This window comes from Alexandromys fortis, unplaced genomic scaffold (genome assembly GCF_014885135.2).
Source record: "Alexandromys fortis isolate MF-2015 unplaced genomic scaffold, M_Fortis_MF-2015_v1.1 scaffold_51, whole genome shotgun sequence".
Taxonomy (NCBI): Eukaryota; Metazoa; Chordata; class Mammalia; order Rodentia; family Cricetidae; genus Alexandromys; species Alexandromys fortis.
In genome coordinates this window covers 3694128-3706525 of record NW_026067925.1, presented here as the reverse complement: position 1 = coordinate 3706525, position 12398 = coordinate 3694128, and the positions used below count along the sequence as shown (strand labels likewise).

General features: G+C 44.9%; 1 protein-coding gene across 1 annotated transcript; it reads right to left on the bottom strand.

The window, feature by feature from the left end:
* Positions 1 to 638: 638 nt before the first annotated feature.
* On the bottom strand, positions 639 to 4727 carry LOC126502089 (membrane-bound transcription factor site-1 protease-like). Its single transcript, XM_050142881.1, has one exon. The coding sequence runs from the start codon at positions 4442 to 4444 to the stop codon at positions 1286 to 1288; it is 3159 nt and encodes a 1052-aa protein (XP_049998838.1). The 5' UTR covers positions 4445 to 4727; the 3' UTR covers positions 639 to 1285.
* Between the last annotated feature and the right edge of the window lie 7671 nt (positions 4728 to 12398).

Here is a 12398-nt window from a genome sequence, read left to right as displayed (position 1 = left end):
ACAATGTCATCAAAGTCCCGGGGTCTCTGAAGTCCTGGGTTAATGAATTTCAGGCTAGGGTGGCAGCATTATTCGGTGAAGATTTAATACATTGCTGAAAACATTTTGCAATTACATCTCTGGGCATTTTTATATCTTACTAAGTCTCTTTGTTGACTTATATAGTTTTAAGGGAAAAGATTAAGGTTCTGGGGAGATGGCTCAGTGGTTAAGAGCACTGACTGCTCTTCCAGAGAACCCAGGTTCAACTCCCAGCAACCACATGACAGCTCACAACCATCTGTAATTCCAGTTTCAGGGGATCTAATACCCTCACACAGACATACATGCAGGCAAAACACCAGTGCACATAAGATATCAATACATAAATGGGAAAAATTATAAGGATGATTTGAACTTTAGGTTTTTATTTTATGAATGATTCCTTTTAAGCTAATTGATCATTTGGTTGTACCTGTCAAGAATGTAATCTCCTTAAGCCCTGCCTTGAAGTGTTCAGAGGCGAGTTGAAACATTGAGTTCACAGTGTTGCCTTACAGTGTTTATGATGCAGGAAAGGAAGACTTTATTTACAGCAGCTATGCATACAATGTAGCTACCTTGGTTACATCATTAGTAAGAGAAATTAGTTCTTTTTTTTTTTTTTTTTTAAGGTTATGCATATTTATTGAAAATTTCCTCCACCAACAATGGTGAAATCAAGACCTCAAATTACAAAACATGATGGCAGTTGATACTTATAAAAATAAAGCGAAGGCCTGCATTTCCCAGATCTATGCACATTCCCTTCAGTTCAGTCTGTCCTCTCATCAAAGAGGTCATGGAATCTGATTCCTTATGATGTCGCTGCAGAAAACTGCACTCGATTGACAAACAAAAACAACAACTTTGCTTCCAAATAGCACAAGTCTTTAAAATGACTCTCCCCATAATAAATATAGAAAATAGCCTGTAACAAGCATGTCTTCGCTTGGTCAGGGTTGTAAGCTTTATGTAGAAAGTGTGTCCTGACAGCCCTCCCAGGCTCTGTGTCTTTGGTGCACTGTCATGGGCCTGATGCCACTGGAGGCTGAGCTACTGAGCCCCTCCTGTCAGAGCCCAGCACAGTGAGGTACTTCAGGATGTACCTCAGAGATGCCTGGAGAGAACACACTAATCCAGCCACAAGCTGGAGATGGGTTCCTTAGAAACAGGCACCTCCCAGAATGCTCTTCTGATGCCCTCCCTGTGTGGCCATCAGAGTGGTCCAAGGCCTGTTGGCTCCTGTGGCAGGCCACTGTGATGATCACACTGACGGGGTCCTTGGTGGGTGGGTTTGCTGTGCAAGCTGCGGACGCTTTGCCCTAGGCCGCCTCCGCTTCGGCCAGCTTTTGGCCTTGCTGATCTGTACCACAAAGAAGGCCAAGGCCACCATGGCTCCAAGGAAGGCAAAGACAGGAATGGTCTGACCCACCTCTTGGTTGTAGCGGCCGGGCATGATCCCTCCAGGAATGTCCCAGGCACCACTTTCTCCAGGGGACAAAGGTCTCACTTGAGGGCGATTCGATCGAAAGTTGGGTAACACTACTTTGTCCAGGTCAATGGAGAGCAGCTTCTGATGCTTCCAAAGATTACTGGGTGCAGTCTCATTCACAGGCTGTGGCTTTGCCCACGACAAGTGTGGACAGGCTGGAAGAGGTCGAGGTTTCGGGTCTCCCAAGTGGGCCTCAAGAACCTTGGAGTACCGATGAAGGTGGTTTCCTTCCATCCTTTCAGGAGGGGCCAAGCCAGCTCCACTGGGTGGGCGCTGCCGATTTCCTGAATGGCTGAGGCTGGGAGGGGTCACGCCATATGATGTGTACTGAAGGAGCGCATCCAGAAGCCAAAAGCAGCCCTTCAGTCTGTGACTGTCATCCAAGCAATTGGAGTCTCCATACAACACGATCCGGCCTCCACCCTCAGCTGGGATCTGATAAAGCCCCAAAATGGGAACATTTTCAACAAATTTCATCTCTTGTTTTAAGATCTCCAATCCTTGGTCCTTGAAAGTGTGTGTGATCACGACACCATCTTCTGGAAACTTGGCGATGCTGCAACCCGACGCAAAATACATGTCATGGTTTGCCAGGGCAAATTCTCCTTCATAAAGACGGTCACTGAACCCCATGTTCCACACAGATAGCAGCTCGTTCAGAGCTGGGATGTTGGCTCCTCCAGTATCTGGCATCCACCACTGCCTTGTGTTCTCATCGTAAAACTTCACTTTTCTCATAACAGAAGTGTTGTACCAGTCACTGAAGATGACAAGGGAGAGGCCGTTGTCCACGTCCCTCCTCAGCTTGGTAATCTCCTCAGGGAAGTACTCTTCCTCACTGTCCACCATAAGCAAAGTGCCGTACTGTGTAGCGTCAAAGCATGTGAATGGTGCCCCGAGCACCTCCACGAAGTAACCCATGCTGCGCAGATGCTGGTACATGTCCCTGAAGTTGGTGTGGACATGGTCGCCATTCCAGTCTAAAGGGTCATTCTTCATCCGCAAGTTGTCTCTGGGGAAGTAGCCTGGCGGGTAGCGGAGATTGTGATACTGATCCCAGAGGACTCTCTTGCTCCGAGGAGGGGTGGGAATTATCTTCACCTTAATTGGAAGCTTCACTGTGGAAGTATGCTCGGCACCATTTTTTGATTCTATCTCTGCTGGAGAAGCCACTGTGATCATGATGTGGCCCTGTGCGATGCCTTCCCAGGAAGCTGCCTTCTTGGTCACAGAAATGGAGATGGCCAGGTAGCCTGACCAAGGCCATAACACGGAGGAATAGGAGAAGGCCACTTCAATGTTGTCTCCATTCTGTGGTAAATAGGGCCGCCACTCAGGCTTATCCACAATTCTTCCTGTGACTCCCATGCCATTGAGGATGGTGACATTAACGATTGTTGGCATTCCTCCATAGTAGATGGGCTGGGAGCAGTAGGGCCACATGTAGGGACACTCAGTCAGGTCGATGTAACTAGGACTCAAGCTTGCCTGTGGTTTGTAGCTGCTGAGGATCTGATAGGCTCGCAGCAGATCCAGCTTGCCATGGCCTTGCTCAAACATGTTGACACCAGGAAGCCTCCGGGCTGATGCAATCAGGGCTTGTTTCACACTGGCAGGATTCACTAGCTCCCGATTCTGCACTGTGCTTACTAACAAGGTGACAGCCCCAGCAACGACTGGGGAAGCAACACTGGTCCCCGAGAGTGCCCGGCAGCCCCCTTTCACACCGGAACCCCGCACTCCGGCACCATAGGTGACAATGTCAGGTTTCACACGACCATAGCCTTCTGGTAGTTCCCAGGTAGTCATTCCCCTGGAAGAAAAGCGGGCGATGTTATCTTCAAAGTCAATGCCACCCACTCCAATCACATCCATCTGATCAGCAGGGTTATTCAGAGTGCCATAAAGAGGTCCATCGTTGCCGATAGCAGAAACCATGATTACATTGTTAGCTGTTAATTCCCACACCTTATCAACAAAGGGATGATCCATGAAGTCAGGACCGCCGATGCTAAGGTTTAGAACGTCAATCTTCTTTAGGATGGCATAGTTGAAGGCGTCCAAAAACCAAGATGTGTAAGACACCTGAGTGTTCGTAAAGACCCTGAAGATGTGCAGCTCTGCATCTGGGGCAAATCCCTGGCACTCCCTCATGCTGGCAATCACACCTGCAACAAATGTGCCATGACCCAGCCCATCATCCAGGGTCCGCTCATTGGTCCAGTTGGTTCTCTCCTTCACATTCTTGAAGTGTGGATGCTTCTCACTGAGCCCAGTATCAAAAACAGCAACCCTGACATTAGCACCTGTGTATCCCATCTGCCACAGCACATCTGCCTGCAATGTCTGTGCAACCTGTCGAGGAATGGCTCTCAGCAATCGTCGACTTGAATGTCTTCCTGTTGCATGCCAGAATCCAGAGCCCAGGGAGAGACTGGCTCTTTTCAGGGGTCGTGATGACTGCCACTTCTGGCTCCACCGGGTTTCATTACATGGCACAACGGGGTCGGATTCAGCAAACTTCAGGGAACGAAAGACTTTCCGCTGAGGGGTCACCTGCTTGATGTTTGGATGATCTTCAAGTGTGAGCAGCCCAGCCTTCTGTTTCTCTTTTATCTGAATCACCTCAAAATCACTAGGGTAGTCACTGGATGGGTTGTTCCGAGGTATAATTCTCCAGTTGTCTACTTCACTGCTTTTCAGAGCGCTTGAAATAAATGAGTTTCTAGCTTTGGCTGTGAAGTACCCGTTGAAAGCCACAATATATTCATATTCCACCACAGTTGAGGAGAATTCCACCTTCAAAGTCAGGTGGGAACAGCTAAGGCATGGGGCCTTTTCAAAAGCTTTCTTCCCCAGCCTATCACCAAGATGCTTCTTCCCGCAGAGCAAAACCACCAGCAGAAGAAGCCAGATGTTGATGAGCTTCATGGTCCTAAGTGAATATGGTCATAAAATTGTAAAAATTCAAATCGCACTAGGTTCTTCCTTGATCAGAAGTGAATTCCTCTTTTGGCTAAAAGCTGCAACCTTACTGATCAGCGTACTGACTTGTCCAACGTAAAGAAAACCTCAGTCCCATAGTCACCCATGGCTTGGCCCAAAAAGAGGCTTTCATTTCTTTCTCCGCTTCTTCTCCATCTTGGACAGAGGCTTCTCTCATTAGGACAGAGTCGACTAAGTCCTAAACTCCATTTGCGCCACAGGCCCAAATCTAGCAGGGACGCCCAAGCAACCACTCTGTGAGCCGATCTGCGTTCGCCTCAGGCTCGAGGTCGGCGGGCCGAGGGGAACGGCGCCTCCGCCGCCAACACGCCTTGACTCTCCATTCGGGGGATGTTTACTCGCACGAGAAATTAGTTCTTAAAGAGTGGCATAGAATGAACCTAAGCTTTGACAGAGGACCATTCTTTAAACATCTTAGAATGTTAATTTTGATGAGAAAAAGGAAATTGATAGAAAATGTGTGTTTTCCCATACTTCCCACCCCCACCCCACCTTGGGTAGTATAATCCACAGATGCTCAAGTTCCTTTTGTAAGATATGTGATAAAGCCTGCGCACTCCCTGCTATGTGTTTTGTTTCTAGGTTTCTTGTAATAGCAAGACTGTAAATGCTGTGGAAGAGTTTTAACTCTGTTTCCAGCAGTAAGGTGCACAAGCTTAGTATGCTGCAGCATTTAGAAAGTTTTCAGAGAACGTTTTCATCCCGTGAAGGTGGAGCCCACAGTGACTGAGGGCCTTCATAAACACACGCCATTGTAGGGGAGCAGGAAGCAGGCTCTGACGAGGAGGTGGACTAATGGTGGATCTGTGATGGGGTTCCCCTTTCCTTTGTTCTCACAGTTCTCTAGACAGATGACCAGTGATGTTCATAGATCTGGAAAAGGAGCCAGTTATCCAGGTTAATGGAACTCTTAAATACATGCTGATCTTCTATGTCATTTTACAGTGAAGTTAAATATTCATTATTTTACGAAGCCCACAGTTTAAAATCTATCACATAAATTGAGAATTTGAAAGTCTCACAGGACCAGTGAGGTGGCTACGTGGGTAAAGATTCCTGCTACACAAGTCCCAGACCTGTTTGAGTCCCAGAACCCATGTAAAGGTGGGAGAGCTCTTAACTCCACAGAGTTGTCCCCCGACTTCCACACAAACACTGTGGCATACCTGTGCACACAGACTGTGTACACACAAATTATAAAATTCAAAGAGAAATCTGACTGAAATTGGGGCAGATCTGGACAGTGCTTCACATTTGCCAGTTGCTACTCATTGGACATGTGTACCATGAGGTTGCTCTTAGTAAACTCACATTACTGAGCCCTGGTTGTGCTGGCTGTGGCAATAACTTCTGTTGGATGTGCCTGCTGAGCAACAGCAATAAGTGTGTCTGAAGACATCATAGCAGCCTCATAGGTGGTCCTCCACTGCAGCAGGTGGTCTCACAGGTGGTCCTTCACTGCAGCAGAGAGCCTCACAGGTGGTCCTCCACTGCAGCAGGCGGCCTCACTGGTGGTCCTCCACTGCAGCAGGCGGCCTCACAGGTGGTCCTCCACTGCAGCAGGCAGCCAAGGGAACAAGCTAATGGCTTTCATTCAGTTTCTGTCTGAAGCCAGTGAGTTGTCATCATTCAGAATATATAAAGTTTGGTGTTCAAAGTAACTGTCATTAGAATAAGTGATGCAGCAGATATTTAAGATTGTGCTATGGCTGCTTTTAACTGTCTTGAAATCATTAGGAAGTCACTTAGCATATGAAACAACTGACATCTTTAAAATAGTTCTGTAAGCAGAGCTTTCCTTCATAATGGCTCTTTTAAATAGCTTAATTAATATCTTATTTTAATTCCTTATTTTAAGAAGACTCACTGTTAATGCTTTCTTTTCTGCAGGTAGCTGAAGGTAAACTGAATGACCACTTTCCTCTGGTGGTGTGGCAGACTGGATCAGGAACCCAGACAAACATGAATGTAAATGAAGTCATTAGCAACAGAGCAATTGAAATGTTAGGAGGTGAACTTGGCAGCAAGAAGCCTGTGCACCCCAACGATCATGTTAATAAGAGCCAGGTGGGTACATGTCCTCTGTTCCGTCAGGACAGATGGACAAGCGTATGGGGCATGTGTATGGGAGATGTGCTTGTAAGGCCAGCATGTGCTTTTTTGACAAGGAGAGTCTGTTGAGCTTGTGTTCTTTACTAGAGAAGACTTTTAAGTTTGCTTCTTCCAGGAGTCGTGGCTGGTTTCAAACTCCATAAAACAATCATCGTTAAGACATCTAGGTTTAGTGTATGTATACATTTTATTGTTTCATTTATTTAGAACAGGTTTTTTTTTTTTTTTCCAAAAATATTTATTTATTTATTAGTATCTCTGTGTAACAGTCCTGGCTGTCCTGGAACTCACTCTGTAGACCATACCAGCCCCAAGCTCTACTGGAACTAAGAAGTTGTTCTGGGCACAGTACTCTTAAACAGACTTCTTTTAGGGTTTCCCCAATTTTCTGCCGAGTTTTCACTGTAAAGTTCAGGGTTCTCCAAGGGAGGACAGGTTGTGGAGATGTAGTCTGTAAGAGTAGCACTGCCTTCACTTGGTGTGTAGCCAAGAGGCTGTGAGTTCTTAGGGGGACTGTCCCAGAAGCAAGGGACCCTTCACACTACGACCTGTCGAGTACTCAGCCGCAGCCTGACTTGCTGCGGTGATGTCACGCTTTAGCACTGGTTGTAAGGTGGCTCTGCTCTGTGTCACCACCATTACATCATGTTTGTTTCCATGTTGCCTTTGTCCCTGTTTGCCCCCATTCCTGGCATTACACTAGAGTGTTGGCTTAGAGGAGAGGTGGAGGAGATCTGTGGCTATGTCTTAGATTCCCTGGGAAGTCATCAGAGAGACCTTGAGACTGTGGAAATAATCTCCTCTTTGTCAGTGCATCTTACTCAGGGACTTACTTCTGTGTTAGTGTGTTGTTTTGTTTCAGGGTTTTTCTAGTTGTCTGCGGTGCAGGGAGTGGAATCCAAGGCCTCAGCAATGTTCTGCCACTAAGCCCACTGCTAGGTGGCTTAATAATGATTTTTAGTTTTCCTTCTTTTTATATTTATTAATGGGAATTTTTCTGTAAGGTTTTGTTCTTCCATTTTTTATTTATTCAGTCGTGTTTAGCACTAAATTCACAGTGGCTTGCTATTCCTTTGTTTATAACCCTATATTTTGTTATTTATATAAATTATTAAGATTGCCTGAGTTTGGGGGTCCCTGTTCATTTGGCTTTTGGGTCCTTAAGGCATGCTACTGTCTTTTTCTCTGAACCCACACCCTTATGTGTTGCCACGGTAAGATATCTAAGCACACTGTAAGATGTCCAAGCCTATTATCAAATATTTTCCCTGCTCCAGCACATGGAAACCGTTGTTGTTTTGTTTTTGCTCTTTTAAGAAGCTGGGACCTGGGTGCTAGGACTAATGTGTTCTTAAGTATCAAAAGCAAAACTCTAGCCGGGCGGTGATGGTGCATGTCTTTAATCCCAGCACTGCTGAGGTAGAGGCAGGCAGACCTCTTGTTTGAGTCCAGCCTGTTTTACAGAGCGAGCTCTAAGACAGCCAGGGCTACTCAGAGAAACCTTGTCTTGAAAAACCAAAAAAGCCAGGCGGTGATGGTGCATGCTTTTAATCCCAGCACTCAGAAGGCTGAGTCAGGCGGATCTCTGTGAGTTTGAGGCCAGCTGGTCTACAGAGTTAGTTCCAGGATAGCCAGGGCTGCACAGAGAAACCCCTTTCAAACCCACCCCCTCCAAAACAAAGCTTTTATATAGTTCATTTTAAAGGTGCTTTTAAAACTCAGTATTACTTTTAAGTGTGGTTTTATTAAGTTTAATTTGTAGTCTGAAGTCTGCTTCAGAAGGGTGTAATAGGATGAAGCAGCAGGTGTCCCAAGCCTGACCGCACATTGCTGGATTTCTGGTTAGATTAGGTGGCAGGTGCATGAGTGGTCGTTGGACTGTTCTCTGAGCTTTCTAAGTGCTTTGATGGTTGCCATAAGAAGCAATTGAAATATGTGAATAGTAGATGAGTGTTTTTAAAACGCAGCATACCTTAAAAGTACAAGGACAGCTGTGTGCTGTGTGCACACCTGCTTGTCAGTTTTACAAGTTCTAAATATTTTCCAGGTCACATTATCTCCTTGTCAGCTTGGCTTTCTGCCTCACAGAATTTTTTCAAGTTTACTAAGTAAATGTTTTATAAAAGAATGGCTGCATTCTAGAATACATTGTAGGGACCTTCAAATGCTTCTTAACTCCTGTGTCTACTGTGCTTTATTAGGGAGCACTTGTATAGTGGACTTAGCATGCTTAGTTATAGTAAATATTATGCCCAGTGCACTTGTATGTGGGTCAGTCCTGAGTATGTTCCTTATAGGGAGCCTGGTTGCTTTTCATTTCATCAACTGACCTATTAGTTGCCTCGTGAACACTATTGTATATGCTGGGTTTTGAATAGTCACCCAGTTGGTTTTGAGGTCCTCTGTTGAAATAGGAGCGGCGGCGGGGCTGCATCCCCAACACCCCGGCCACTTGGCTAGCTCATGCCCGAAATAACAACACACAAACTGTATTCATTTAAAGAACTGCTTGGCCCATGAACTCTAGCCCTTACAGGCTAATTCTCGCACCTGGACTAGCCCATTTCTAATGATGTGTGTAAGCACCCCAAGGTGCGCTTACTGGGAAGATTCTAGCCTACGTCCATCATGGGTCTCAGCTTCATGCGTCTGCCTCAGAGCGCAGAGCTATCGCATCTACCCGGGAGAGCTGAGCATGGCGTCTCTGCTCCAGCAGAGCTGTCCGGTTTCTCCGGAAGCAGAGCAGAGTCTGACCTCACTTCCTCTTCCGCCCAGAATTCTATTCTGTTTACTCCTCCCATCTATGTTCCAAGCCATGAGGCCAAGCAGCTGGTTTATTATAACTTAACCAATGAAATCAACAGATTGATATATGACACTCCCACATCAGTCCTCTTTCCTTACCTCCAAGTTAACATCTTCTGTTTCTTTTGAAACTTCTCCACAGAGCTCGAATGACACCTTTCCCACAGCAATGCACATTGCCGCTGCGGTGGAAGTTCACGAGGTCCTGCTACCAGGACTGCAGAAGCTGCATGATGCGCTCAGTGCGAAATCCAAAGAGTTTGCGCAGGTCATCAAAATCGGGCGGACTCACACGCAGGACGCTGTCCCCCTCACTCTTGGGCAGGTACAGGAGTTTGATTCATTTGTTCAGTTTATGGGTTGATACAAACTGTTGGTGTTTTCCCTCAAAATTACCTTTAAAGGCCCAGTTTATAACAACAAAGGTCAGAGATTGATTTTCTGAATTAACCATTTGACAACTTTTAATAGTGCCCACATGAGATCAGACCATGGTGGCAGTGAACTGGCCTCAGCTCGACTGCTGGGTTCAAGTTTTGCTTTGCTGTAGACCAGTTATACAACTGTAGAGAGGGCATTTAGCTTCTCTGAGCCTCCGTTTCCAGGGTTATAAAGAGAATGCATGGCTAAGAGGCTGCAGTGGTTGATTGCGAGTGTTTAGAACATCTCAGGTGCATAGCCATCGTCGTCATCTTCATCGCTCCTTCGTCACGATCGCGTCATCCGTTTCACCCTAAATCAAGAGGTTATTTAACTAAAGCAGATTTTTTTTTTTTTAAGTAATTAAGAAAGGCTGATCTTACCCTTGACAATTATTTTCACTACTTTGGAAGAGAGATTACTGTTCGGGAGAGTAGAAGTTATTTTTCTGTTTCTGCATCAGCAGCTGAAGGGAGATCTAATAATGTCCATTGTAGAGAAACAAAAAGAAACTCAAGCAACGGTTTAGTCTCAACTCACACTCCAGTTTGGGAGGTAGAGTCTGTAGTTTATGTATCAAGAGATAGCCATCCATTGCCAAATATCAACTGATAGTTACCGAGTAATAGTTTGATAAAAATTGTGTGAGGGTGGGAACTTGATTGCTGCTCACTTGTACGGATTCTCAGTTGCTCTATGGCAAATAATAAATAAAATATTATTTAGCACAATTTTTATAGAAGGAATGAGGAACGTTTCTAAGGCTTAGCTAAAGACAAATGAAGAGATGAAATTGAACCCACTAGATTAAATTACCTCTTGGTATTTTCTTTATATCATGATCTTAATTCTATGTGTAATTTCTAAGGAGGAGCAATATGTGCATTTCAGTCTGTTTCCCCTGGTTTCTAATTTTTACTTTTCTTTTGGTATGTTTTATGTTGAAAATTGCTATGCTGAAAATCAATTTGAGCCACAGCTTAGTCTCTTGTGTGACATCATGACACTATTTATTATGACAGCAATTTTCTTTTTCTTTTTTTAATTTATGAGAAACATGTACATTGTTTTAATTGGAATTGTCTTGAGTTTTTACAATTTTCAAAATCTATTCTCTGATGTGTGTCTGTCACTTAGAGATGGGGGAGATGCAGAGATGGGAAGAGCACAAGAAAAAGTTAGTGTTTCATGAATTAGGTCCACCTTTGAAAATGTTTTTATTAGAGAGTTATGAAATGCTGTCTTAGTTAGGTTTCTATTGCTGTGACGAGACACCATGACCATGGCAACTCTTATAAAGGAAAACAGGTGGCTTCCAGTTTCAGAAGTTTAGTTCATTACCACCATGGTGGGACATAGTGGCATGCAGGCAAGCCTGGGGCTGGAGCAGGAGCCGAGAGTGGAGAAGGAGCTACATCTTGATCCTGCAGGCAGCAGGAAGTGGTCTGAGACACCGAGCATGGCGTGAGCATATATGAGACCTCAAAGCCCGCCTCCACAGTGACAGACTTCCTCCAGTAAGGCCACACCTACTCTAGAACCACATCTCCTCGTAGTGCCACTCCCTGTGAGCTTGTGTGGGCCAATTACATCCAAACTACCACAAACCTGAATAAAGAGTATTTAGGTTTTCAGTATTTTTAGTTCGGAGAAAATATTTAGGTTTTAGTTTATCTGCATATCTTGGTTTATACGGATACGCTCCATTATAAAATACACAGGGCATAAGGCTTTGTCTTTGCATAGTTATTAATGGTTCACAATGTTCAAAACATGATAGACTGATGATTGCTTTAAAGTGTTGTAGTGTGGGAAGCATTGTGACACTGGTGGCAGACTTACAGTGCACAATGAAGCTATGAACCTGCCCACTGTGGCCGCTCAGGATGTTGAATTGCTTCACTCTTGGGCCCCTGTGAAGGAACCCTTGGGTTCCCTCTTAGGACTTCAAGCTGGAGCTGTATAGAAAATATTTCCATTCTCTTTTTTCTTTGAAGAATATTTGGTATTGGGTGGGTAGCAGTAGAGCCGCAGTTTAATGTAGTGGAACTTTTCTTTTTTAAAGGTTTATTTCATGGGCTGTCTTCTTGACTGTTAAAACATTAAGTTATAAACAAACTAAATTGCATGTTTTTAATTGCAATGTCCTGCCTTGTGGATTTGTATCCCTTCCTCCTTTCTTTTACTTCATCATGTGAATGAATTAACACTGAGTAGCATATAATTTAATATTCTGAAGTTCCTGTTTAACACTATTAGAGTAAGTGAACGCTGTTAGGAAGTTTGCTCTTACTGTGATTTTTCTTTGTCAGGAATTCAGTGGTTATGTTCAACAAGTCCAGTATGCGATAGCAAGAATAAAAGCCGCCATGCCAAGAATCTATGAACTCGCTGCTGGAGGCACTGCTGTCGGGACGGGTTTAAACACCAGGATTGGCTTCGCAGAGAAGGTGGCTGCAAAAGTGGCTGCACTCACAGGTGGGACCGCATGCATTGCCACTCATGTTCTTGGTGCCAGCTTATGCGTTGTCTAGATGTTTCC

Bases quoted from the DNA above. Each gene is read 5' to 3' on its own strand.
- LOC126502089 (XM_050142881.1), bottom strand. From the start codon at position 4,444: ATGAAGCTCATCAACATCTGGCTTCTTCTGCTGGTGGTTTTGCTCTGC.